Source organism: Scophthalmus maximus, chromosome 9 (genome assembly GCF_022379125.1).
Source record: "Scophthalmus maximus strain ysfricsl-2021 chromosome 9, ASM2237912v1, whole genome shotgun sequence".
NCBI classification, from domain to species: domain Eukaryota; kingdom Metazoa; phylum Chordata; class Actinopteri; order Pleuronectiformes; family Scophthalmidae; genus Scophthalmus; species Scophthalmus maximus.
The window spans coordinates 9,400,846-9,428,829 of record NC_061523.1 but is presented as its reverse complement, the minus strand read 5'-3'; the positions used below and the strand labels follow the sequence as shown (position 1 = coordinate 9,428,829).

The 27,984-nt window shown below is 43.2% G+C and overlaps 1 protein-coding gene and 1 long non-coding RNA gene across 6 annotated transcripts; one reads left to right on the top strand and one right to left on the bottom strand.

Moving 5' to 3' along the window:
* Positions 1-1,414: 1,414 nt before the first annotated feature.
* Positions 1,415-9,053, bottom strand: LOC118320046. Its single transcript, XR_004796201.2, has 3 exons — positions 6,235-9,053; positions 1,688-1,834; positions 1,415-1,490 (listed from the first exon to the last, which is right to left on the bottom strand). It is a non-coding gene; the product is annotated as an uncharacterized LOC118320046 (long non-coding RNA).
* Positions 9,054-11,739: 2,686 nt separating this feature from the next.
* Positions 11,740-26,250, top strand: sncb (synuclein, beta). Of its 5 annotated transcripts, none has more exons than XM_035649889.2 (6): positions 11,740-11,875; positions 16,329-16,462; positions 20,503-20,532; positions 20,798-20,883; positions 24,081-24,167; positions 25,785-26,250. In XM_035649889.2, the coding sequence occupies exons 2-6, from the start codon at positions 16,342-16,344 to the stop codon at positions 25,812-25,814; spliced, it is 354 nt and encodes a 117-aa protein (XP_035505782.1). In that variant the 5' UTR covers positions 11,740-11,875; positions 16,329-16,341; the 3' UTR covers positions 25,815-26,250. The 5 variants fall into 5 exon arrangements, with proteins under 5 accessions (XP_035505782.1, XP_035505783.1, XP_035505786.1 ...); XM_035649890.2 differs by lacking the exon at positions 11,740-11,875 and adding an exon at positions 12,222-12,335; XM_035649893.2 differs by lacking the exon at positions 11,740-11,875 and adding an exon at positions 12,265-12,358.
* Positions 26,251-27,984: the final 1,734 nt, after the last annotated feature.

The window sequence follows — 27,984 nt, the reverse complement described above, 5'->3', positions numbered from 1 at the left end:
TTTAAATCCCAGTTTTTTTCCCCAGAAAGAAGCACACGAGCATGTAATTTTTGACTTTTAGAAGACGAGTGCGAGAAGGCTTTTTGTCCTGGACTGTAATACTTTTGGATAGGCTTACATATCCCTGCTGTTAGGGGAATGTAATAAACATAATTAAAGGTGGGCAAAAGAACACCCTTGGCTCTTTTATCTGAGCAATTTGTGGCATTGCTCAGATATCGCAGAGCCACTGAGCGAAACACAGAGACCAACCCTCACTACTCACAATAACCTTGGTGACGTTGACCGGTTGATCGCTTGATCGGTTAAAATCCATTTTGAACACTAGTAATTGTAGAATGAGAAGTGATAGTCTCAAAGGATGAAGGCCATTTCTTGAATAAATGAATGGACATTGAATTGACCTTACATTATGAGGGGACTTCTCTCCTTCCTCTTCTCCCACAAGGAACATTAGCGCTCCTCTTCTTTCACCCTCTTCATCTCCCCCTCCTTCCTTTCTCATTTTCTCCTGTGCTCTCTGAATGGCTGGCTCCTTTTCCCCCTCACCGTTAGACGTTATCTCAAAGGCCAGATCACCATGGCAACAATTAGTCACATCGTCATCGCCCACACTTGTGTTTGATGGCTGTTTTTTATTTTGGAGGGTTTGTCGATGCACCCGTACCTCGCCGGCGCACCGCCACGTTACCTGTTCTGGTAAGGAAAGGAACAATGTTGCCATCTGTTGGATCCACGTGTTTGCACACAGCGAGCGTCATTGAAAAGCACCCAGCATTCCTGTGATGTCTCATGACAGCCAATCACATGCCAATTAAGACCTTCAGTCCCGACCAGGAGCCGTATGGCTCAATCTTATTCCACTAGTTTGAAACACACCGAAGCCTCAGAAGCCCCTCTTTGACACGCTCAACATGCACCATATCACCTCTTCTCCTTTACAATAATAGAAATGGAAAACAAAGATCCTATCTTCCTTTGCTCTCTGATATGAAATGCAGCTTTACATACATAATGGTGGTATGATACAAGTCTGACTTGGGTAAAAGTGGAGTAGGAGTAGCTTGATGGCAGGTTAATTTAACATGGAAAATATTTGGGCTCGCGACCAGGATTTACATTTATTCATCAGCGCCTGCCATATTGTATATCTCTAAATGAAAAGAGGGCTGTCTTGCAGTGGAGCACCGACTAATGTGAGAGATAATATATTGGCTGAGATTTTGGCTGAGTGTTACCCTTGAAATCTTGGATCTGGTTCTGCTCTCTGGAGGCGCTAATTAAGTTTTTTTTTTCCCCTAAGTCTTACCGTTAAGTGATGTAATACTTCATAGTCACAAATAATTCTTCATGTGGGACAGATCGTTGCTCACTCAAATACTCGCCAAGAAGAGGATGTCAAAATGTTTACCTACTTTGTCAGGATTTCTTCTCCACATCGAGATACGGAAGATATTCCTCAGCGCTGCGGTACAGCAACTACGCGGTTCCTTCAGAGAATGTGAGATCATTTAATGAATTAGTAATTTGATGTTGGACATAAATGAACTCATGTCTGCTGGGGGCATTTTCTGCTGTATCACCATAGGAGCGGGCCCATGCCAGGACACAATCCTTGGGTTCCATATTAATTATTACTCTGCAGAGCTGTTTAGTGAGAGATCTAATTCAACATCTTTATACTCACATTTACAATACGGCTCGTCCTCTAAAGATAAATGTCGCACCGACCAGTCACTGGCACACGACTGTGTTTGCTTTCGTGTCTCCACCGAGAAAAGACAGCAGCTTTCCTCTTCTTGGACCGTAAAGCTCCGCTATGGCTTGCCAGACACTGGGAAATAGAAAAAAAAAGACAATTGGTCTGCAGATCTGCAGATGCTCAATGGTCGTCTGTAAATCCAGGGAGTGTGGTCTTCATCAGCTGTGCAGCAGTAAAGGAACGACAGTGTCACTACAGCAGCGAATGTTGGCAATGGTGCCATGTATAAATACGATGCACATTAACAAACACAGGGATGTGGAAAAAGTTAAGTTGTACAGGTGAATAAATAAAACACTCATTTTTCAACATATACAGTATATTATACATTTTGTACCAGCCTTTTAGATTTATATTCTTCAATTCAAAAACACACTCGGCCATTCCTCTCAGTTTACATTGGGAATCAGCACCAGACCGTTCAAGATAAAGAGGTTGTGGAATGTCTTCCATTTCATTTACTGTCAAGTAGACTGCATTTTTAAAGTTTCCTCACCAAAGTGCTGCTATATTTGGCTGCATATTGTAGCACAACTCACGCCGAAAGGTAAATGATCCTCCCAAAAAACCTTGGCTTTAAACTCTGTGAAAATTTCTGCTTTGCAAATTAATGCAAGCACCTCGTTTCCTTTCATTATTTATTCATTGGGAGCAAATGTTTTTCTCTGTATCCTTGCGGAGGCTTTTTCCCCCTTCAGAGGACAAAGATACAGTAACCCAACGTTATTTTATAAAGTAAGAAAGAGCTAAAGAAACACTTTTTCATGTTTGAAGGCCAAGTCCACTTTACAAATACCGGAATGAAAACATTTTCTTCACACAGAGGATTAAAAATAGTTTCTGACTCATGTTTCCCTTATTGCTGAGTTCACTGTGTGTCTGTGCATATCCCTTTTTTCCGGGCAGATTCCCATCAAGTTTTATGGAGATTACCAGGGATTTTTTTTTTTTTGAAATGCTTAGACTGTTGCTCCCTTGCCAGTCAGTGTAATTCAGGCATCAGGCATCTACAGATATCCTAAATATCCCTCCAACGTTATGTAACTGTGGGGTAAACCACTTCAAGTCAGCTTTGAGTTTCATCTGATTTACGACCCCGTAGGTTGTAAACATTCATCACGCGGTCGGCTTTTCGGTACCGCTGAACGAATGCCGATCTTTTGGAGCAGGTTTTCAAAGATCAGTAGAAAATATTGTTTATGTGCCTTTAATGAGCTCTCGGTTAAATTTGCATTCTTTTACAACAGCTGCTTTTGCCAATTATCTAGAGGAACTCATCGCACTCGTCACCAGACCTTACACAACCCCATTTAATTAAGCCGGAACGAGACCCCAACGTAGACACACTGCACTCATTGTTAAAGCTTTTCCCGAACCTCTAAATGTCTGGCGTACTAGACGTCCTCGAGACTGCATTGATCCTCTCGGGTACATTAACCTATCAATGCAGTAGGCACTGTGCATTATGATTAAGCACATGGAAAACATCCACGTTCCTCACCCAGAGGTCAGAGAGAGGCAGCTACAGTAAACCACAAAGCACAGCATGGAACAAAGCCCCGGCATTAATATTAATCAGATGGACTCCACGCTACGCCGTGTGTATCATGGAGCAAAGATACCCTGATCAAGTGTGGCCAGCAGTGTCATGGGGACTATTATGCCTATGGCACATTCGGACTGTATAAGTGGGTCCGAGGTATTGGCAGGGGCACATGGATATAGCCGGCCGTTGAGGTGCGGTGTAATTAAAGTGCAGGGGGGGCGCTGGTGCCACTGGCGGGCTCCTCGCCACGTTTCCCATTGACTTTCAACTGGACGAGGAAGGTCACCGGCAAGGTGTTTAGAGCAATCTCCACAAATTGTTGGACTGAGGCTTGATAATCTCCGAGGCTTTAATGGATCTCAGATCTGTTTACCAAGTGAGTGCACCTTACAAAGTCATTTGGCAATTGTTTTACCCTCTAACACAATAATAGAACTGGAATTGGCTTTTTGATCAATGACATCAGTGGTTAAGTTGATATATTCAATAAGCACGACAACCTTGAGCCTCATAGAATTACTACGTGCGTGTTTGTGTGTGTGTGCCTGTGAATTACAGAGGGAGGTGGGTGGTCTGTTTGTATGGCACACTGTGCAGATGAAGTCACGCTTTTACATTGAAGGCATTCATTTTAATTTTCTCTTCAATATCTCATTAAACTGCTGCGAGGAAGTTTGACCTATGGAATATTTATGGAAATCGGTTTTATATACACAACAAAGTGCATAATGTGCACTGTCTATTCTGCGCTGTATGTTTATCCCCAAACTGATAATTACATTGAAGGTAACTATAATTAAAAAAAGAATAATTGTTGAGCTTAACATAGTTAAATAATAATAATAAAATAGTGAGGAGGAGGATATGGAGAGATTCTCTACTGTCCTGACATGTGTAAGACTTATTGAATTTTTAAACGGGCGAAACAGCGAGTCTGAGGAGGAGAGGGACCCAGGACTTTGCAGCCTCAGAGTTGATCTGAGGGCTGTAATGTTTCCTCTGGCCTACTCTCAGGCATTAATGGTTGAATGGATAGGATCTGACTTGCCTGAAGACTAAACCAGCCTCTAGATGTGCTCCCAGCAAATCTCCAGAGCCTGCATCTTAAGCTCAAATAAGCACTGTGGTCTCTGCCCTCCCAATAATTTCAACAACACCCAAGTGTAAAACCCCCCGTTCTCATTTGTAGCTCATTTATCAGATGTTATGTGGTTTGCTTAAGACAGAGAGAAACCAAAGAGGGAGCAAGAGAGACAGGGAGCAGAGGGCGATGACTAAACTACGCATCCAGCCCTGAATAATTTCACTTCTATTGCAAAAAGCCTGACAAATGAGAGTCTAATATATACATTAATTGAGGAGCCGATAGCTAATAGTTAGAGATGGTTATTACCTATAAGAGTGCAGGAGTTCAGTCTCTCCGGCTGACACACACAGGGAGGGGTTTTGCAATATAAATTCATAAGTCTTTAACAAGAACCACTTATGACTTGTTAGACCGCATTGCAGCTCAGATGCAGTCGTGAAATATCCCCCCGTTGGAGCCTTTGTAAGACAGGAATCTTTTTTTTCCCTGCCATTTCTTTGTCATCTTAATTTCACTGCAGCAAAATCCATAATTCACAGTGATTTCCTCCCCTTGTCTTTCTCATGTGAAAAAAAAGTTGAGAGATGGATTTCCCCTAAGTTTCATGAAAAAGTGTCCGATTCTGAGGCGAACAATGGGAACACTATTACAAGACCTGGCACAGAAAAGCCTCAAAGGCCTTGGCACAAAAGCCTGTACAAATTGAGGAGATAGAAGTGCAAACTCATTAGCTTACCAGGTTCCCAATCACAGCACTTTTTTTATGCTGGATGTCTCCGTCTACAGAGCTTTTTATCTGATGAGACCCGATTTGCGCAACATCAAACGACTCAACCCTGCCTCGCTGAACCAGGCCCTGATGCTTTCAGACATATACGGTAGATACCTCTACCGTATATGTCCGAGCTCTTGCTGATGAATTTTGCCCTGGGCTCCTGTCACCCTGAGCATGACATCCTGCCCCGTACGTCCATCTAGGTGAGCGTATAAAATGCTGCATCGTTATGTATCACCATTGCTGTTTGGAGACTGTTTTGTGCATTCGCACGGTGTGACAAACGCCCTTCGCCACACTTTCTCGAGCACTTTTGAGAGGTTGAGTCTGTCTGCGCCCATCCAATAGAGAAGAGAGACAGCCGCGATATTTCCCAATCGACACGCAATACAGCACAGAAACAATACTTGACTTTGTGTTGTGGGGCAGAGCCAGTTGGAAGCGCTCATCAATCAGCCAGTTTGATCGCTCTTCAACACGCACTTACAGCGTGGTGAATTCGAAAAGTCCTCATCTGAAACAGGCAAGTGTTGCAGCCTGGTAACAGGTAGACGGTGTTTCATACTTGACATCAAAAGAACAACTTCTCACATGCCGACATTCTGCACAACACAGCAACGTCTGATGACACAAACATCCCGAGTCCTCCTGTCAAATATGCTCTTTGTGATGCAAATGAAGCGCCGTGTACACATTGGACTTATCGCACATGAGCAAATTTGATATTTGCCCTCATACTTGTTTTCTGCAAACCCAGCTGAATGTCTTCGCCCCTGCCATATCAAGTATTTAATCTGCAGTTTGAATATTATGATTGCACTCAATCCTGGATTCATTTACGTAAGTGACTGGATTCAAAACTGCAGCCATACGCACATACATTCATTGCACCCCAGCTATCAATGTGCTCCACTTTGAATCGTCCCCCTGGGTACACCATATGGGAGATGCTGAAAGATATACTGCTGTCAATCTTGTTCTGTCTTTTTTTCTTTCAAGTGTGCTGCCTTGCACAATGATGGTGTAGGTAAGATATGATCCCATTATCCCATCAAGTTTCGTACCTCAGAATCTGCAGCGTTCATTTTCAGACAGCTCGCCTCCTGCACCATTTTCATCCTGTTCTGAGAGAAGCTCCTCTGCGATGCTGCACCACCATCTGCTGGGGAACGGACGGGCAGAGTCAGCCGCAGCAAATGTTCGCCTCTCCTTCCACGTCTCCCTCTCTCTCTCTCTCTCTCTCTCTCTCTCTCTCTCTCTCTCTCTCTCTCCACTCTCTCTCTCTATAACAGAGATTGATTTCTCTGTCTGTCACTGATGACATTGTACGACTGCTGTGTTTAAATTAGCGACGGTCTGATAAAAGGAATATAAATGAATCAAATCTCCCTGGACTTAAAATCTTACAATTCATTGACAAAATATATTGAAGTACTGTAGAGGTTACAAAAGCCCCATTGATATGGCTTGAAACTGACAATGACCTGTGACAGCCCCCGTTTATGATCAGCCTGTTGTCTGGCAGTGTAGCTAAGTGCTTGACTCTCGTGCACGGCAGAGACAACCAATAGCCACAGCTGCTTGACTCCTCTAAAACACAGCACAACACATTATGTAATGCAATTATGCATAAACATTAATAGCAGTCAATTGTGCAGGAAACCAGCCAGCTGGGGTAGGGTTTATATAACTGCCAAAAATTGACAAATAACAGGGAAATTGAAAACCTTTTCCTGTAAGGAGAAAACACACATGCAGGCGCACCAAAACCATAAATCCTCCTTCTCTTCATGTGGTCAGCCTTGAGACAGTTTAACAGATTGCCCTAACATAACTGTAATATTGCTTCCAGTATGTCATATTGTTAATCTGTATAGCTTGGCGTCCGTTCAGGTGCAGTATATCGACTTCAATCATTGGTTTAAGTGCTCTCACAGAGATTCATCGAATCCAGCCTGCATGCATAAAGAAGATGGAGATATAGCTTTGAGCACATTGTATGTTCAATTTGCATAATGCCTTTAATTTCAGTGCATATATTATTATACCCAACGGGTAGTTCCATCTGCAGACTATAGACATGCCCGCTCTGTGTATGCTGTACACAGAGGATAAAGGATCACTGAAACAAATATGCGAACAACAAATGTTACATAAATTAACACACATTAGTAAAGGTGTGGGTGTGTTTTTGGAGATACGAAGAGTTCACAGCCACCTCCATGACAAATACAGACTTGTGTAATAAACAAAGACGAACGCAGCACAAATCCTCAGCGAGAGCTGCAAACAGGGCACATCAAGACAGTCGGGGAGAGGCCAGGCTGCAGTGTGTGTGTGTGTGTGTGTGTGTGTGTGTGTGTGTGTGTGTGTGTGTGTGTGTGTGTGTGTGTGTGTGTGTGTGTGTGTGTGTGTGTGTGTGTGTGTGTGTGTGTGTGTGTGTGTGTGTGTGTGTGTGTGTGTGTGTGTGTGTGTGTGTGTGTGCGCGCGCGCATACACATACAGAATGTGCTTCCCCCCAGTGCCTTTGGAGTGAGACAGCATTTTTTCTTGAATCATTTTGGATGTGGATGCTAAAAACTTGCCGGTCACACACGTGCATCTAGAGACACAGAGCTAAGTATTCCCAAGGTGATGACAGCAGCATCCTGCGCCATCTAATAACAGCCACTCTCGAGTCATATACGAGTAAATATTTCATTCTGTGCAACCCTGGGTATACATTAAACTGAATCGATTCGTGTACGTCCTGGGTTGATATGTACCCTGGTTAGTGCTGTGAATAGTAATCACTCCCCTCGGGAAGATTAACAGTCTCTGCCGCCACCTAGAGGTCTTGAGGGCTACTTCAGTCTGCCAGTGTAGTCATCATTCCTAAAAGCGTCAAGCTTTCTACACAAAGACCTGCAGCAAGCACAACACCCTCTCAGTTTATGGCCAACCAAAGAATATTAAAGTCATCTGATGCCGTAAATGTACCCAGTCATTCATGATTGCTCCAAAGAGGGAGTAAAACTCTGATTCGTAGTCTCTCACAAGCAGGGTTTTATTTTCACTGCTGCAGCGGGCACATGCAGTGTGTGTACGCACATGACACGGGGAAATGACCTGCAATCTAAGCAGCTGTAAATTTCTGCAGTGCCGCGGCCTCAGCCTATGTCAAGGTTTTTATAACTCAGATTGATTGGACTTATATAATGTTTGCCGTGACTGACTGACTCGCTCACTCCAATGGATCTGTGAAAGGGGAAAGCATCATGCAGGAGCTCGGGCTGTAAAGAAGCCTTGATAGATAAAGGCAGGTTCACTGGGGGCTGAAAGACCACTGCCCGACTGAGGCTGAGGAATCTGACTGCGCTAGCGATTTTGGAACTGCACATAGAGAGGCATTTTATTTCACAATTTATTTCCCAGAATATAACACATGATGAATCACCCTTATTTTTGGCCTGCTGGGTCTGTGGAGCTGGCACAGTGTTCTTTAGGAGTCCTGTTACTGCTACTCATTCCCTCTAAAACTACTGGGCAGCACCATCATCTTCTGATGTGGACTGCTGAGCATATATATTTGACAAACACTGGAGGTTTAGAAACCGATATTATTTGATTTTCATGAATATGCTGCAGCTCGGGATGTGAGCGGTGTCCTTCAGAGTGTTGTGCAAGTTTACACGGTGCAGTAAGAGGGGTATTTGTTAAATGGATTGGAAAACCAACATAGTCTGAACACCAGACCCGTATTTGCAGCAAACAGCAAGATCCTCTAATTCAAACAAGCTCAACCTGCTGAGAGGAGGCGTTACAAAGTGTTGTTCATTACTGTGCTGTTCACTGGAGGGAATGTTTCTCACCAAGGGGAACTGATCACAAGACCAACTGTGACGTGTTGACTGGAATGAATGCTAACTTTTTTAAGTAGCAGATTTTTTTTTTAAATAATAATAAAATCCAATTCCTTTTGGGAAATATCAATGAATGTGATTATTAAGATAATTCACTTATTGTTTTATGTGTTTTTGGTAACAGGTCAGTCAATTTATTGATTTCAAATTCATTTATTCAAATTTTTCTTTGATCTGCACAGTTTGAATTATAATAGTGTTTGTGATCAATACAATTTCATCTCTTATTGAAAAAGACAGAGTATTCCAAGTACCACAGGTGAATGATGAAAATGATTGGCTGAAGTACACCAATTTTTTTTTTGGCTTATTAGCATGTTTTCATGTCTTTACATTCAATTTGATCAATTATTTTGTCCAATGTGACTAAACTGCCAGCATACATTGTGTTTAACACTCCAATATCCACTTAAAGAGATACATGAAGGGGACTAATGACTAGTGTGTGTGTGTGTGTGTGTGTGTGTGTGTGTGTGTGTGTGTGTGTGTGTGTGTGTGTGTGTGTGTGTGTGTGTGTGTGTGTGTGTGTGTGTGTGTGTGTGTGTGTGTGTGTGTGTGTGTGTGTGTGCGAGTGTGCGAGTGCGTGCGTGTCTGTGTGTGTGTGTGTGTGTGTGTGTGTGTGTGTGTGTGTGCGAGTGCGTGCGTGCGTGCGTGCGTGTCTGTGTGTGTGTGTGTGTGTATTTTCCTATAAAGCGGCATCACAGGTTATAAATCTCAGGATCCATTTCAACATGTATTCCCACAATCATTAGTCACCTCAACCACAGATGTGATATCAATGTCATTAATATGGATCTGAATGTGGCTGTAAAAGCTCTGATGATTAATGTGTAATAAACTAAACCTGCAAATCATCTTTTGAGTTAATATATGTTACTGGAAACCAAAGCTGAGAATTCAGTGTGATGTGACAGCAGACGGCTGAGGCTCATATCTGTAAAGTGTATTGAACCCGTTAAACTGACAGGATGAGTTGGTGAGTCATTGTTCAAAGTGTAGAAGAATGAAAGATCTTCACCAACTGACTGAGACACGTTGTTTAAAGGGAGCACAACCCAATTGGGCTGACTTGACACACCCTTTACTCCTACATTTTAGCAACTGTGTCAGTAGATTTGGCAACTTTTAAGGCCTCTTTAGGGACTTCAAAGAGAGAAAGAGACGGAGAAGGGGGAGAAATACATCCCATATGTACTTCCCTTTGAAGAGAGTCACATTCTGCTCAGTGAATCTTCAGTCGTCCTGCTGTGGCTCAGGCACCGGCTGCATCCAGTGATTGTGAAAAAGCTCTGCGTGAAGTCAGCCGCACAGCATCCAACCTGAAACAGATCTATCTGCAGTGCATCAATGGTGTGTATGAAAACAACATTTATCTCTGAACACACAGGGTACAAAAAAAACCTCCACCTCGAATGTGTGCGTACCGAGCATCGTCTGTGTGTAAGATGTGTACTGATAATGACACTCTTTAAAAAATCATGACCAACTGTATTTCATCACTATAGATATTTTCCACCTAATCATTTTTTTTCAAACATGTCAGCTTTTCTTGAAAGAAAAAAAAAAGGGTGCACATAATGAAATGGTGGCATACGTGTACTTAAAGGATGTTTTAGAAGCATTAGTTATTCCTGGGGTTGAGGCAGGGCCATTTCATCCATCTAGCACTTTTCAATAAGAGTAAACCCTTTAATGTGTTTTATAGTAAATGAGCAAATGTGCAAACTCATTTTAAAAAGGAACCATAGCTGAATTGGGGTTAGTTGATACTAATGTTGTTGATGTTGGTTGAGTGCACTTATTGTAAGTAGTTTTTGGACTAAGCGTCAGTTAAATTCCTGTGAAGTAATGTCATGTTGTTCGTACTAAAATAATGAGAATGTTCCTATTTTTTAACAGACCATTCACAGATGGAGTACTTCATTTTGGCTAGTGCCACTGTTGTTGTAAGAACATAATGTCATCGTCTCATTAACAGCTCTTGCATTTAATGTTGACGTTCAACCTCACAGAATGTATTTACTACAACACACCACAAGAGGGCAGATGTGTCCTACAAGTACAAGCAGCAGGCGAGGACACCAAGACAGGGAATTCATGTGCGCCTGGGCAGGTTTTAAGTTATCTTGCAGTTTGTTAATGAAGCTACCATGACCCCTTTTGTCTCGCACATTCTCTTGCAGGCAGGTGCGCCGCTAGAGATTTTGGGCCCCATAAAAGCATACAAGTAGATATATATATATATATATATATACACATATCATACATATATATGGAATTCAATCCAAGCAGCTGTGTCTGTTTACCCACTAGTGGTCACTACTCATTTTCTTGTAGATGTTAATATGAGCATCTGTATGTACGGCTAATTTGATTTCTAAATGATGAATGTTCTACAGGATAACAACAATGTATTACTGAATACATTACAAAAATATATCACTGTGTACTACATGTGTCTCTCAGGTGGCCAGTTTCATTCTTGTTTTATTTAGTTTTTTTTTTTTAAAGATTCAGAAGAATTTAGTGCAGCTGTAAAACAAAAACAATCAAATGAACACAGTCCATTATGATGCCAGTGTGATGTCATCCCAATTGATGCAATGATCACAGGATCAAAAGCTCACACGCTCCTGTGATCTGTGGACTCACTGCATATAACATGTAGTGAATCCTCTTAGAATCCCACTTGAATTATAACAGACACAGAGGCAAGTCACTGAGTCACTGAGTCATTTCACCACATTTGCAAATACAAATCCCGAAGAGACCACCACCCGGAAAGACAAGCAAAATTTCTGAGGTATGTCTGAGGCCGACAACGAGGTACTGACAACATGATTAAAATGACTTTGTTCATTGGTTCAGCACTTGCGCATGCGTATTGTCACGTTAGCTGATTCCAAAGATAGCGGACAACAACGTAAGATCTCATGTAATTTTTTTATTCAATACTTTTAAAGCATTTCAATTCTGCGATATATGAAAGGTGTTGTTGCACACTAAATTTGACACCAACACGATAACTTTTTTTGAACCCATCAAAATGAATATATTGTTTTTAAAAAAAAATCACTACAATATAACCACTATAATCAAAGGATCAAAGGTGCACACACACTCCTCTGATCTGTGATCTCATCGCATAGAACAGGTAGTGAATCCTCTCAGAATCCCATTTGAATTATAGCAGACACAGAGGCGAGACACTGAGTTACTTGACCACATTTGCAAATACAAATCCTGACCGAGACCACCACCCGGTAAGACAAGCACAATTTCTTAGGTATGTCTGCATGTATATTGCCATGTCTCCTGATTCCAAAAATGGCAGGCAATACGTAACATCTCGCATATTTTTTTATTTGACATTTTGAAAGCATTTAACTCCTGAATTTATTTTAAATTGGGTAAGAGTAAGACACGGGAGAGGTTTCACCGCTTGCGCATGCGTATTGTCACGTCTCCTGATTCCAAAGATGGCAGGCAACAACGTAACATCTTACGTATTTTATTTCTTATTTGACACTTTAAAAGCATTTAAATTCAGAATTGAATTTATATCAGGTGAGGGTAAGAGTCAGGAAAGATTTCGTTGTTGTACACTAAACTTAACATCAAAGTATGACTTTTTTCGAACCCATCAAAATGAACAATATATTGTTAAAAGAATAATCACTGATCAAACAAATAATCCCTATGATCAGACAAATAATCGCTGATCAAAGGATCAAAGGCACACACACTCCTGTGATCTCAATGCATTTAAAGAGGTCGTGAATCCTCTCAGAATCCCATTTGAATTATAGCAGACAGGCAAGACACTGACCACATTTGAAAATACAAATCCTGACCTAGACCACCACCCGGAGAGAGAAGCACAATTTGTACAACAAGGTACCAACAACGTGATAAGAATGAGCTCGTTCATTGGTTCACGGGTTGCGCATGCGTATTGTCACGTCTCCTTTGGGGCCAACGACATGAGATCTCATGTATTTTCTTTAATCGTACACTAAAAGCAACAAGGCATGTCAGGACCGAATTGAACTTTATCATGCTTGAACAAAGTTTCTTGGTTGAAAAATGTTGAAGGAGAAGAGGGCCAAAAAAACTAAAAAATAAAAAAGGCAAAATTGCTGTGTGAACGCTGGCTGCTGAAAGGCTGACTTTAAACTGGACTGCTGGTTTGAATTTGGATGAAGGAGTATGAAGAGTTGGAAAAGTGGGTCGAATTAGTATGAATGGGATTCACAAGTTGAATAAAACTATGAAGGATGTGGACCATTTTAAGGTTTGAATGAAGTTTGTAGCGGAAACTACCAGTGATAAGACATGAGAACTGCTTGGAAAAGTATGAAAATGTCCAAATCATGGGTTGGAGTGTGTATGTGTCGAGCTGCAGTAATCAGCGGTGTGTCTGCAGATTCAGTGAAAGGTTACCATGGTGATAGCAACATTCCTTTTCTCTGCCTACCTGCTTAAAATGTTGGCAGTACCTCCCCTGCCCACTCATGGTGCGTTCAACACAACTTGGAAAAAACTAAACTCGACTCAGAAATTAAATGAGCTGTTGGGATACTTGGGATAACAGGTCTGAAAAGTGCGGGAGACAGACGGGACGGATATGGGAAGTGTGTGGGGCATGTCCCCCGTGTACCTGGTCCGCTATACCCCTGGATATGCTTATAAGCACGCCGACTGGAAGATTCTAGCGTGCTAGACTGAACCACGCAATAAATAGAGGGGGGTGAAATATTAAGCCTCTCTGATAATTTTTCCAAAAATGCAGAAACAAACCATCCACTCGTTTTAATAGATAGGAGTTTCATCTAAAATACATTAACTTATGATAACAATAATGTTGAAATAATTATTATAATAATACTGTAATCTCAGGGGCCCCTGTCAGTGCTGCCCCCCCTTTTACGGCCCCCTGATAAATGTTGGCTGGAGGCGATCAACACCATGGACAGTCGCACTTCGGTTCAGCACCCTGGACAGCTCCTGGCTGCATGACGCGTGGGCTGAGGGCAGATGAATTTTGTGTTGGCCCACAAATCCCACACTAAGTTGTATGACATTTATGTGAGGAAGGACATTGAGGTCATTATACTTGATGTACACATTTCTGCCAGAGAGAAAGCCGCATGTTGCTGCTAGGACAGGACACCATGGTGGTCATGCCTAAGTAGGTTCCCTCCATTCTAGACATGACACATACTGGTCGGAGCCACAGCCACAGCCTGCCTTGGGCCTACTCATGCTCACAGAGAGCAGATGAGACGGGACAGCACAATTCAAGGGGATGTAGCTATCTGGGATTTCCTCATCTGGAGAGGGGTTGGGGCGAGGGGGGATTTCAATCATCCGCCCACTACAGAGAGAATGGCGTCACTGCACATACGTCAGAGGACAGGGGGAGGGGGGGGTGAAAGGGGGCGAAGGTGGCTCTTGACCTTTCATCTCCGCCTCAAATCTGACCAGAGAGACGCGGGGGCCGCGTGTGGTCGAGTGCACGTTTTAGGGTTTGACACCGGAGCTCATGAATGAATCACGACGAAACGCGGCGGTCGAGACATTCTAGCCCCCGAGGGACGTCACGTCGTGATGCGCTCGGAGCGCATCCTCCGCTCCGGTTGGCTGAGGCGCGGTCGACGCAGTCACGCACAGTGATACACGACGAACCCTCGAATCATGGCCGCATGGTGTCGGCTTGTCCTTTAACACGCCAAGTAGATATCGACAGGTTGTGCTATATATATATATATATATATACAACCAATGAAAATGCACTTCTCATATTGGGACTCTCTGTCCAGAGCCATCGTTTAGATCTCACTTGGAGGTCTGTAGCTTCTGTAATATTCCTGTATGTAATAGGTTACATTGTTGGACATCAACAATCAGTACTGCCACAGACAAAAGCCTCTGTTACGCTCATTTTTTCCTCGCTGGACCAGTTGACATCCGAGATCGATCAATAGTGGAGGGAGTGTGGGGAGGAGGAGGAGGAGGGGGTGGGGGGGGCGGGGGTGCCTGGGCGTGATAGTCTCAGCCGCACCGTGAAGGGGGCCGTCCCTGTTGGTGGAGATCAGACCGAGGAAGGCCCACCTAGTGATCATTTGAAGATATCTCCCATTTAGACGATAGTTAGACGCGACTGTGCGACAGAATCATAAGGGGACAAGTCGAAGGCTAATTGTAAATAGGTAAGGACTCGTTGCTTTTTTCCCCTTACAATTCCTGTATTATTTTTACTTTTAAATATATAGAGGTCACCACCATTTGAGGGCTATGCATGGAAGCGTCATGGGAAAAGGCATTGCTTTGGAAAAAAATATATTAAATCTCTTTACACAGTCTTGCTTTTCCGTCTCGGGTGCGTTATCCACTCTGTTCGGGCGAGATGGCACGGGCTGGAATATCCGCCATGTGCAGCCAGGCGCGGATGCAAAACGTGAGAAATGGTGGACGTCGTACATTGGTGCGTGTAGCAATTCCGAGGCTTGACCTGCAGCGTCCGGGGGCTCTGAACAATTCGTGCCCGATGCCCAAGGGTCCAATGCGAGCCGTTAAAGTCTGCAGAGGTCCCTGCGCGCGGAGCTCGGGTTACAGCCGCACGGTTCGACGCTGCGGCCGTGATGCGCGCGTGCGTGTCATAGTGGACATCGCGCTTCCCCATCCCCCAGCAACGATATGTGGCTCTTGCAGTAAGTGCCACCTTCTAGTTTACAGTAATACGCTGTAGCTTATAGTCCCATGAAAATGGCTTGCGCTTTTTCAACAACAACAACAAAAAAAAGGATTCCCAGGCGCAGTCCTGCCATCTCGCTGCCACCGAGAGTAGCATTACAGGCGAGCAATAATTAATGAGCACCTCCACAGATAACCATTTCATTGAAATCTTTTTTTTGCCTTTTAATATTTCATGCATTGATGAGGATGTGAAAAGGTTGAATGCATGAGTGAACGGGGGGGGGGGGGGGGGGGGGGGGGGGGGGTTACTACAGCCTGGCGGCTGGACTGCACCTGTCAGGACCTGCCACAGGAGGCGGTGCTGCCTTCTTCTACCACAACGTATGGTCTGAATGAAATGTATGTAGCCTGGTAGAAAAATATTGAAATGAACCCCCGTAAACTGCATAGTAATAGTCTTGAGTCATTCAATGTCATAAAAAATAAAAAAACAAGTGTACACAGTGACAGCAGCTATGGTCACTGACCGCACTTCTGGTCCATCTCTCTCTCCACAGCAGCTCGGCCAAGATGGATGTGTTCATGAAGGGATTGAATAAAGCGAAAGAGGGGATGGCTGTGGCTGCAGAGAAGACCAAGGAAGGAGTTGCGGTTGCAGCTGAAAAGACTAAAGAAGGGGTTATGTTTGTAGGTAAGATTCTTCACGTGCGAATCACACACGGGCCAACGGAGACTGCCGATGTCCCCGCTCCATGCAGGAGCAGCAGCGGATGAGCAGGGAGAATATTTAATGGTTCCGCTCATGCAGCATTTCCATAAGTCCTGAAACAAATGGTTGAATTATACAATAGCTTCCTCTATTAGCTCGACAAACTGCAGCATCCCGCACGATCCCTCAGCAGGTAGGCAGCAATACCAACTAGAACGCTAACTGATTCCTAGAGTGAAATAATACTGAATCTACTACTTTTTATTTTAGCAGCAGTAACGGCCCTTTTTCATTTAGAATGGTTGTGTCCACACCTTTTCTTTCTGAAGAATCAATATTGTGTTTTACTAATGCAGGCTCATGAAGCATATTAACAACCAGCTATTTTACTCATCATACCAAAACCAGTGATCAAGCATTTGTGCCCATACATGTTGGTAACTATACACTGATACGCGATACACTGGGGATGAGGAGGGGTTCTTTCTATGTAGATGATGTCATACACGGCTCTGGATGTCCTTATGCCCTCTCGCCCTACTTGACAGGGCTACAGGCAGGAGATGGGAGCAGGGGTGGGGGTGGGGCAGCAAGATGGTGGGAGCAGCTCTTGCCACATGTCCGTGCATTGGATGGCAACAGATTGCAAAACAGTCTAAACCCCCGATCACCTCCCGGAGGCAGAGGCGAAAGGCTACCTAATTTCTAACATAACACCATCACACACATCTACACGGATGAGTACCTCGGTGTCATGATTTCAAAGCAGAGTTGCCAATTAGGTGGCTAAGATTATTGATCTGATATGACTTGCATTGAATCATTTTTTAAATAACACGCGAGAGCATGAGAAAGCCGCCGGGAAAGGTAAAATGGAATTTGATCATACCGCCTTTCTTTGATCAAGTTAAGTTCATAACCTTATGAAAAACACAGTTCCAGTTCACTCTCTGTTTTGCTTCATTTGTAATGACATTATCTGTGTTGCTGGCCAATAATTCATTTTTACTATTGTTCTTTAATGGCGTCAAAATAACAATGTTGAAATTTGAATGGCGTGATAACCAATTCTATTGTCTAAATGTTTAATACCCAGCTCAGTAAATGAAAATGGTGAAGAAAATAAGCATGATTCAGAAAACCAGATTTTAGTCTAGTTTTGGTTCTAGCGTGTCCTGGGCTGCGATCAAGGATGCTGTCAATTATTTTTTTTAAATCCGACGATTGTTTTCTTAATTATTCACTAAATCATTTGGTTTAGAAAATGATTGTTTAACAATATATCCATACTGACGAATCTCACCATGTTGTTTATGATGAATATTTTCTCCTATACTGGCTGGCTCTGCTTGTTACCCTCCCGTTGGTCTGTTAGGGGTGAGTGGGAGGAAGGCTGGCTGACTCGGGGGACCCAGAGCTGGACAGAGGCCCTGAACCTGCCAGGCATTACACATATTTATTTTGTCAATTGTTGAGCTGTTGAACTGTCGGGCGGGCCAATTTCCACTGACACCCCCTACTGGTAGGTCTACACTCACCAGCTCGCACCGTTGACTCGGTGACCGCATGTTTTGGGTGCATTCAATTTAGATGGAGAACATTCCAGGTGAAGTTGTCAGATGTGTCTGCGGTGAGGTGGAATTGAATTACCCTACATATCGAGCACCACGTCGCTGTCGCACATCAGCGCCGCACAACAATGTCACGACATGCGTGTGCTTGTTTTCATCTCCTGCGTCTTACGCCTCATCTTGCCTTTTGCCTGTTGTACACAGGAAAGGGAACAGAGCGTTTCCTTGGCATCTGTGTGCTTCTGCGTGCTGCTTGTTGAGCGTGGTGGTGTCCTAGAAAGCTGCGTATGATTTGCTTGAAGGCCCCTCTTGGAGGAGGGGTAAGGGTGATCTGATAGGTCTGTGGCCCACCTTTTGACAGCTGCTGCAGCTGCAGACCGCCCACCCAGCTGAGCGGAGCGCGTCGAGGAGGAGCGGTGGCAGTGAGAAAGCCCTGCTGTACTAGATGGCATTTACTGTCACAACATTCACAGGGCGTTTATGTACCAGACTATGGCGGGCGGGAGTATTTATACAGTGCTATTTTAAAAGCAATGCAATTACTGCGGTGAAAACGTGCAGTCACACCATATCAGTGTCAGTATATGGCAATCCATTTTCTACACTTTCTTAAACAATTGCTACAGCCTCAAATTGGATTATAAAATAATGACAATATTAGTTAACTACTTTATATATTTAAGGGAAATACCATTGAAATTAACAAAGTGTGTCATGTGCTATGAGGAGTCATTAACTGAGAATTGAGATTTTGAAATTCTGCCATGTTTTAGTGTTTTACTAGTTTGAGACCAATTGGCAACTGTGACATCACCCACAGTAATAGCTGTCAATCGCAATGCATCCTCGCCCCCAATGCATACTGTGATTTTTCGTCTATTTTACTCTAAATGAGATCACAATTTACAAAACTAACATCATGCTTTAGTGAAGAAGATTGAAACTAGAGATTGAGACCATGAACTCCTCAGTAAATTTTTTTACTGACGTTATAAATCAAGCTCGTAGTAGAGTCATTTTCTCAGACTTTTTATAAGAACTGACTTCTTTTTGCAGCCAGTGGAGTCGCCCTCTGCTGGTCATTCCAGAAAAATACAGTTTTCAGGCACTTAGGCATTGGCTTCATTTAGCGGACCAGGTGACGTCCATTCTTTTGATCAAAATAACATGTTACAGACACTATTGTCAAAGGTTGTTTTTCTGGACGAACTATAGAAACTCAATAATCATTTGTACTTGTTATACTAATATATTTCGGCTATAACCGCTACAGCTATCATCCATTTGTGTTGCATGCTTAAATAGATGCATCTCTCGGATGTATGTTTTGCTTGTGGCCTCGTTTTTTGTAGAGACGGTCCTGTACTTCATCTTCATTTCATTTCTCCTCGGTTGGCTTTTAAAAGGCCCTCAGGGACCAATAAGGCATGTGACTGCTGCACAGTAGAGAGAATGACAAGGCATGAGTGATCAGGACCACTGAGCCCCCGGTAGATTGCCCAAATAGCTCGACGGAGCACAGCGTAGATGAATGAGACCTGCCAAAGGTCAGAGAATTAAAGAATGGCTGTGGCTGTGGTTGAAATCTGCCGCATGGTTTACCAACTAGTCTCACAATAGAAGTGCCAAGATGCTTCGATTGCTCGGTTGTGCCGGCAAAGCCGTGGCGAGCTGTGAATCCGAAATAAAAAATCCAACAAAATCAAAAATGAGAGGCTGCAGCTAACGTGTGCATGTACAGAGTGGTCAAGGGCTGTGACGCATTTTTTTCTGGACTTGCATAAAAGCTAACCGGTCGACAGTCAGGGTTCAAAGTTCATGCTTTTTGCAGTGTTTCGCTGATGTCAGACTCAAAGTGGAGAAACCGATTTTGAGCTACTGCAGAAATTGACCGTCTGAAATGAAACGCTGGAGGATTCGACCAACCAGGCATGTTCAGCGCTGCAATTCCCACCCCAAAGGTTGCTGAACTGTCTTTTAAGTACTATCCCTCCCAAGCAGGGACTTTTCCCCGGAACTTAATGTAGACCCTGCTCCCTGCGGTGGAAAAAGCACAGGGTTCCTGCGAAGCCTCCTAGTTCCTGGGGAAAGTTCCTGCTCATGTCAATTTTATAATGGGATCGGTTATGAAAAGAAGCTGCGCTGCTGTAACACTGAATTAACTCCGCGCTTCATCGTGTCGGCCCACTGTAGCGCCAGTGTGTCATCTGTTAGGAGACGATTGACAGCGGCTCAACTGAAAAAAAGTAGTTTTTCCACAAAGCACAATGGCAGCCTCATATTCAGACTGCGTGGATTTTTTATTCATTCCTCTCTGAATGAATGGCAGTAGCGCTTAGGTGGTTTGTTTTAGAAGAGTGTACCAGCACAAAAGAAAACAAATCTCGACACGCCGAACCGTACGTGATTCACAATTTCAAACTAACCTCCTTTTTCTTTTTCTTAATTCAGGTAACAAGGCCAAAGACAGCGTGGGCACAGGTGAGTTTTGACCTGTTTGTCGAACCGTAACATTGCTGTGAGGTTTGTTTCACTGCAGTAACTAGAAAACGTCTAACTGGTAATTCATGCTGGTGAAGAGGGAGGGTTTGTGTGTGGCAGGGGCAAAGTCTAAGTGGTAATTATGTGCAAGTAAGTAAAGAGGGCTAAGATCATGGGCATGCTTTTCATCTGCAGAATCTGTTGGGATCATGTTACCTGTGTGTGTGTGTGTGAGAGTACATGCTGTTTGTGTGTGACTCCACAGTGGCTGAGAGGACCACTGGGGCTATGGGGAACATCGCTGCTGCCACTGGCCTGGTGAAGAAGGACGAGTTCCCCTCCGACATGAACGTATGTACAACTACATGACAACCATCAGGCCACATGGCAAACTCTCTACTGTTACACACTATTTCATTTTCTGTTAGTAGACAAAATATTGCAATGTGTTCACGTTATAGGGCATGAACTGAGAACACGTGTTGTGGAGTACATACAACTAGTTAGCTGCAACATCTTATTCTTTATTAATGATTGATCGATCAATTGATTTTCTGATCGTGCAGTCTAAAAATATATCTTCTTTTTTTTAAAAACTAAAGTAAGTGGTATCATTCTAAAACAACGAAAAGCAGAAAAATCCTCTCATTCGAGAAGTTGGATTTGGAACTTGTTTGAGAAAAGATTCCAATTGTGTTCAATTTTTGGTTGATCGATTCACAGTTTAACTTACAATTCCAATATGTTCAATCTTCTCAGAAATTAGAATTGGGAAATGTACAGCACAGTAATGTTTTTCAACTTATCTTGACCTCTGCCCTTTCTTTCATGATGTGAAGATGACCAAGAGGTGCAGATTTCTGAAATAAGACTTTTTTTTCTCCAAAGCTAAACGTTATGCCCCAAAATGAAACACAAAGTTAATTTAAAGGGACACTCCAGCAAGTTAAAATCTGTTCTTTTTTCATTTTTAACCACTGAAATCAGTCAATCTCCAAAAACACTGGATCGTACGTCTCAAGCTCACACTGAGGCGAAAACCTGATGACATCATCAGGATTCCTGTTTTAAACAAACGTCCTTCAGCGTCATAGAAGAGATATGCATAAAATCAGTGGAGTGCGCTTTTAAATACATGGCTCTGATCAAACGACGAGGAAAAACTGCCTCGAGCCTGCATGGCAACAACAGAAAAGCTCACTGTTATTCTTGATTGAGCCTTTATGTTTGTGCTTCTGCAGCTTCACATGTGCAAGTCAAAGACGTATAGGAGCCCGAGCCAGAGCTCACTTACTAAGTTGGCATCTTCTTGTGAGCCGTGTTCATTAGAGTCGATTGTGGTTGTAGCAGAGCCAAATTAAGCCTGATAAATCCGCGTGACGTTCCAAAACTCAGTTTCCAGTCTGCATCTCATCTGTTTTAACCCTCAGCTGTCAGTAAACACGGTTTCTTTAGTTGAGTTTTTCCTCATAGCTGAGGAAATCTTTTGGTTTGCTCTTTAGGTTTTTTAAGACGACATCCGATCGACAGCTTAGTACAGAACAATGACATCCTAAAATCCTTCTTTTACATTTGACGAAACTACAGTGAGGTCTTGTTTTACGCTTGGGTTTTTTTTTGAGAGGAACCCCAGGGTCTGTTTGGATGAATTGCTCTGCACAGCCTGCGCTTTTCACAAGTCTAATGTCCAGGTGCCTTTGAATGACATGAGCAGTCTCTCGGTGGGACTATCAGCTTTCCTCAACACACAGTACACTACACCCTCCCCCCCCGGTGACCTCTGCTAATGTCACTGCTCACATCAGTTTATACACCGCGATCATACGAGGAGAAAGGTCAAAGAGATCCTACAAACATAGAAAATGGATGAACCAACATATAGTTTTTAGGTGATGCACATTCTATCAAAGACTATTTTGGCCCATGGGTGTCAGCATATTGACATTTTGGTCTCTCTCTGTCCGACTCAGTGAAACACAGAGGTCCTCGTCCTGTTTAAAGCCCTCATCCTTCAGACTGGACCCTCTAATCTAGCAAATCTGACAGCCTGATCTAACAGGCTTCCGTTGAAGACACTGTCTGAGTGATGGCACTGCTTATTTTAACACCCTGACAACAAGACTGTTAAACTGCTGACATTGTTATCACATGCGCAGGACGACATGACTGTGAGGCCAAAGAGTCTCAACCACCTCCTGGTGGCTGGCTGCAGTATGGCTCGTAGACAAGCCTATATACTGCTAGACAAAGTGCATGCCCCAATTTTTTTTTCCAAAGATGGTTTCTGTAATTTTATGTGGTTCCTATCACCCTGATGTATGTGTAAGTGTTTTAATTTGTTATTTGATGCTGTAAAAACGTGGGGGGGGGGGGGGGGGGGACGTCAAGATTGACAGCTCAGATTGACTCACGATTGGTTGGTGGGTCTCCCATGATCAGTGCTGCCCAAACTTTTTGTCACCAGTGCAAGATGGCAGTGCCGTTATCGGGGATATTTTGGATTTATTTTAGTACAGTTGGGACACGTCATCTGTCCATATTGTCCATATATTGCTGCAGAGCTTCTTTTTGGTTCAGTTTGAGCTGGTACTGGACTGTGCACCCACTTTGTCTTTGTCTACCCTGCAGATATTTGATAGAAGAAAAACATTTTTGCACTATATGTACAGCTACACATCCGTTCATACAATAACATATTCAACTATAGGATTATTAGATAAGATACTTAGGCTACTCAACCGATTTCCATGAAATTTTTGTGCTGCTGTGGGGCATGACCCAGGGAAGAACCCATTACATTTTGGAGCAGATCGCAGATATTTATTTTCACTTTCTCCACATGAACGGTGATCTTCATGTTCACTTTTCTTCTCGGACAACGATCCGGCTGATTACACGTGTCTTAGTGGAGCTTTCCCATTGTGTAGCGTAAGGCCATGCTAATCGTGTTGGTGGACTTACATCAGTAACGCCAGCCTGATACGGCACACAGGATTATGGTGTCTTCTTCTCTGACCTAATTGACTTGATTAGTGCTGGGTTTAAAAATAAATGTGTGGCGACCCACTAGCTTTGTTTTTCAGGGCTTGTAGTAGCAGGTGCAGCAATGATGGAAGTGCTGTCGGCCTCAGAGATCTCAGAGGGAGATACAATGTGTTTGAGGCTAATGTCAAGATATGAAGCTAAAGAATAAGAGTGGTGATAACCTAAATACAAAAAAAAGTATCAAAGGAACAAAACCACAAAATCATAATCGAATTAATCGGCTAACACGTTTGGTCTGTTTCCAATGCCTGATGAATCTTATTTGTTTGTGCTCCATTGCTGTCCTGAAACTATTTCACAAACATTCTGTTCTAAATACATTTTCACAGCTGGAAATAGTTCCCCAGCAAATGCACTATATACCACAGTAATTCTGTTGGTGGAACATTTTGCTGAGAAAAAGTGTCCATTTTCTTGAGTCATTTTTTAAGTTAACCGTGAATATGTATCGGTGATTCTGATACTTCCTCACCTCAGCGTCATCTCTGTCTGTCTCTCTGCAGCCTGAGGAGTATGGGCAGGAGGCCATGGAGGGCCAGGGAGAGGCGATGCTGGAGCCAGAAGGAGAGACATATGATGAGACCCAGCAGGTAATTAGCCCACACGACACAAAACTCACACATGTCTGCTCTACATTACAGTATATCTCACGTCTCAGTGTTTGAATAACACAATATGATTAATAGCTATTTGTATGTTACATGAAAAGATTGGGCTAGGGACCGCAGGCGGGGATGAGTCCATTCACTTACAGTAGCCAGAGACTCATCAGTGTTCACCAGCTCTGCATGGTTACACACATTGTAGCTGTATTGCATTTCAATGGCCCTCAACACTTGCCCTCCACTTCGGTCCCACACGAGAACTGCAGCTCCCGCTGAGGTAATTCTCCTCGTCTCTGGAAATAAAAAAGCGGAGGGTTTAACACAGCAATTGCCACATAGCGAGTACAGTGAATATACCACCACCTACCTATACAGAGCGTTGTGTGTGTGTGTGTGTGTGTGTGTGTGTGTGTGTGTGTGTGTGTGTGTGTGTGTGTGTGTGTGTGTGTGTGTGTGTGTGTGTGTGTGTGTGTGTGTGTGTGTGTGTGTGTGTGTGTGTGTGTGTGTGTGTGTGTGTGTGTGCGCACGGAGGAAGGATGCGAGTCTGGCACAGATGGCTATTTTTGGAATTTGACTCTCAGGGGCGAGACAAACTTTGCAGAACCTATTGCTCTGAAAAAAAGATTTTAAATGGCTCTAATAGTATTTGATAATGTCCTTCAGTCAACATAATGTTGGAAAGGATCATTTCACTTGGGTGTGTATATATATATAATGATTTAAAGCAGAAACCTATGACATTAATTCAGAATGGGCTCCAGTTGGAAGAAGATTAAATGTGAGATTGTATAAGATCGGCGATGATGTTAAATTTATTCAGTGCATTCGCACGGATTTTCTCTTCATTCCCGTTTACAGCCTCCGACTGGATTATTGCATTAAAGCTTTTAAAGGGAATAGAAATGGGAGATATTTCCTGAGATACAAATTCTAAGTGATTTTCTCAGAGGCAGTAGTTCATATCATCCGTGTCCTCCTCCATCTCTTTCCCCTCCCCCATCCTCTGCTAACACCAGCAATGTGCGAGCTCTGCCTGAATGGGTGTGGCGATGACGCTCTCTGCCTTGTTGCATTGTGGGTAATGTCAGGGTCTCCCTGCATTGCTGTAAATATGGAGTCTGAGTGCTGCAGAGTGAGTTGAACCTTCTCAGGATGGATTTAGTGATGAAAATCCACCCCAGCCTGTCTCACACTCAGGTTTTATGAACCCATCAGATGACCCAAGACTATAGCAAAATTCCTGGAGGCTGCTTTTTATTTTATGATCGTGTGTGGGTGGAGGAGGGGTGTGCAGGGTTACAAGAATGATGGGGTTGTGCTCACGACACGTCCTTGAAGCTGGCATGGGCCTGTGCTGCCCCCTGCAGGCTGTAGAGAGACACTGGACCAGCAGAGGAGCTCGGCTGTGATGGAGTGACATCATTTTCTTCAACAGAGCTATCAAGTCTTACCATAAGTTTTCAGTCATACACAATCTCCTTAAACTGATTTAAGTTGATCTTCATGTGGCTTAGGTTTCAATTAAAGTCTGACTGATGAATTTACTCTGGAGCTTCTCTGTGTGGCCTTCCTGTCACTAAAAATCTGCTCTTCTTTTCCCAGGAGAGCCAGGATTACGAGCCAGAAGCGTAAAAGCCTCAGTCCATGCCACCATCCAACCAGCAGCACAATAATATTTCTAATAATAAAAAGGACAAATGCTGAAACTATTCCAATTCTACCCCTGTTGCAAAAAACAACAAAAAAGACAAGCATTCCCACTGAAAAATGTTCTTCCTTCAAGACAAATCTTTTATTATTACATATTGTAAATGTCATGTTATTAATGTAATGTGTTGGGTGTAGGTGTTAATTGAGATGTAGGATTTGTCCTGTCAGTCTCATTTCCTTGATTCCCTCCCAATGAAATGAGACCACAGCCAGGGCTTGTGACTTTGTACTTGTGTGTACGTGTATTTCGAAATGTGCAATAGATGTTCATCATCTTCCAATGAGACATTGGGAGTGGAAAAAATAAATATGTCCGGTTGCAAGCAGATATGAATACAATAATATCCCCTTAAGTGTCGACAATGCCTGTTTGTGGGTCTTTTCTTTTCACATTTCTTTGGGAATTTATTTGAGCGTTTTTGAAGTAAGAGTTTTTTACATTGTATCTTTATAGTTGCTTGTGAAATCATTCCAGTAAACTATCTGTTAGAAATGGACAGAGTATACATTGTGTGTGTGTGTGTGTGTGTGTGTGTGTGTGTGTGTGTGTGTGTGTGTGTGTGTGTGTGTGTGTGTGTGTGTGTGTGTGTGTGTGTGTGTGTGTGTGTGTGTGTGTGTGTGTGTGTGTGTGTGTGTGTGTGTGTGTGTGTGTGTGTGTGTGTGTGTATGTGTATGTTTGTGTGTACTGAAGATTTTAACAAGTCAATATATGATGTCTTGAAATCATAATGGTTGTCAAATCAAAATGTGCTTTCAATTGCAGGACTTGTCAATATCACGGTTCATGTGTTAAGCCAGACTTACAAATCCTCTGTAAATAAAGAGTAAAAAAAAATAAACCATTTGTTAGCGTTGGCTTGATAATGTTTAAACTGCCCCTTGGCATTGATCCGCCCAGTAGATGTTAAACCTCTTGTAATCAGTGCTGTTTTCCTGCCTGTCGATCTATTATGCATCGTCCTCGCATGCTTCCCTTTTTGCTCAGTCTTGTCGGGGGGTCTGATGACAGGATTTGCAGAATCTGCTGAGCGAGCTCTGGCCCCTGGCGGGACTCTGCCATAGCTGGGATGCCAGTCTGATTCAGGCCTCTTTGGGCAGGTCTTTGTTTGAGTTAATCCAGCTGGAACGTGCGGGCCCGGTGGTGTCGGGCTCAAACAGGGTATTAAACAGCCGCTGCCGCCGCTGTCGGCTCAGACGGCTGTGTGGACGCTGCAGGGATAAAGACAGGAGCCATGGCCTCGTTCAAGAAGTCCTTTGAGAGCCTGAAAGGCACGAGCCACTCGGCTGCGAAGGGAGTCACAGACGCTGCAGGTACAGAGCTGCAGCTGTAAAATGACATGTCTGATAGATAATGACTTGTCAAGGAGTCATTTCTCTTTTGTGTTACAAATTGTGGAGTTGAAATCCCAAAAAAGGAAAATCGGTCAACTTGCTGTAGTTTTCCTCCTGGGTTCAGTCGCTCTAAATCCCCATGGTGTGTTTTCAGTTCAGACTGCTAAAGAGGCCGTGCAGCAGGTGGCAGACTCCTCCAAAGACACAGCCAACACAGGTAACCTGCACACTCCTCTGTCTTTAAACGTTCATCATGTAACATTTTTAGAGAATGTATCAGATGTTGCATGTGATTTGATAAAACAAGTTTTACAGTCTTATTCATATTCCGTTTTTTTTGCCTAATAGTTATTAGTATTTTTTCAAGTTCCTGAATATTTCTCTTCTTCTTCCCCCTGACTCTTTGAAGCTGCTCAAGAAGCCAGCAGACAGACCCAAGAAGCCATAGGAAAAGCTGCGGAAAAGGCCACGGACACCATAAAGGAGTTTGGACAGAAATTGGAGAGCAAATGATCCATGAATATGAACAGCTCCAGCTGAACTTGAGTGGTCATCCATAGTTCATAGACAAGTAGTAATTGTCGGAATGGAAGCATGTTGGCATCAGAAAACCAGACAAAAGATATGTAGAGATTATATATCGCCACCGCTAACATTCCATTAGAGATCTTTATAAATTGTTGTTTTTCCCTTTATTTCCATTAAGTGTTTCTTGCCTTTTATGCATTTCATTACATCTGGCTATTTTGGGAAATAAAAA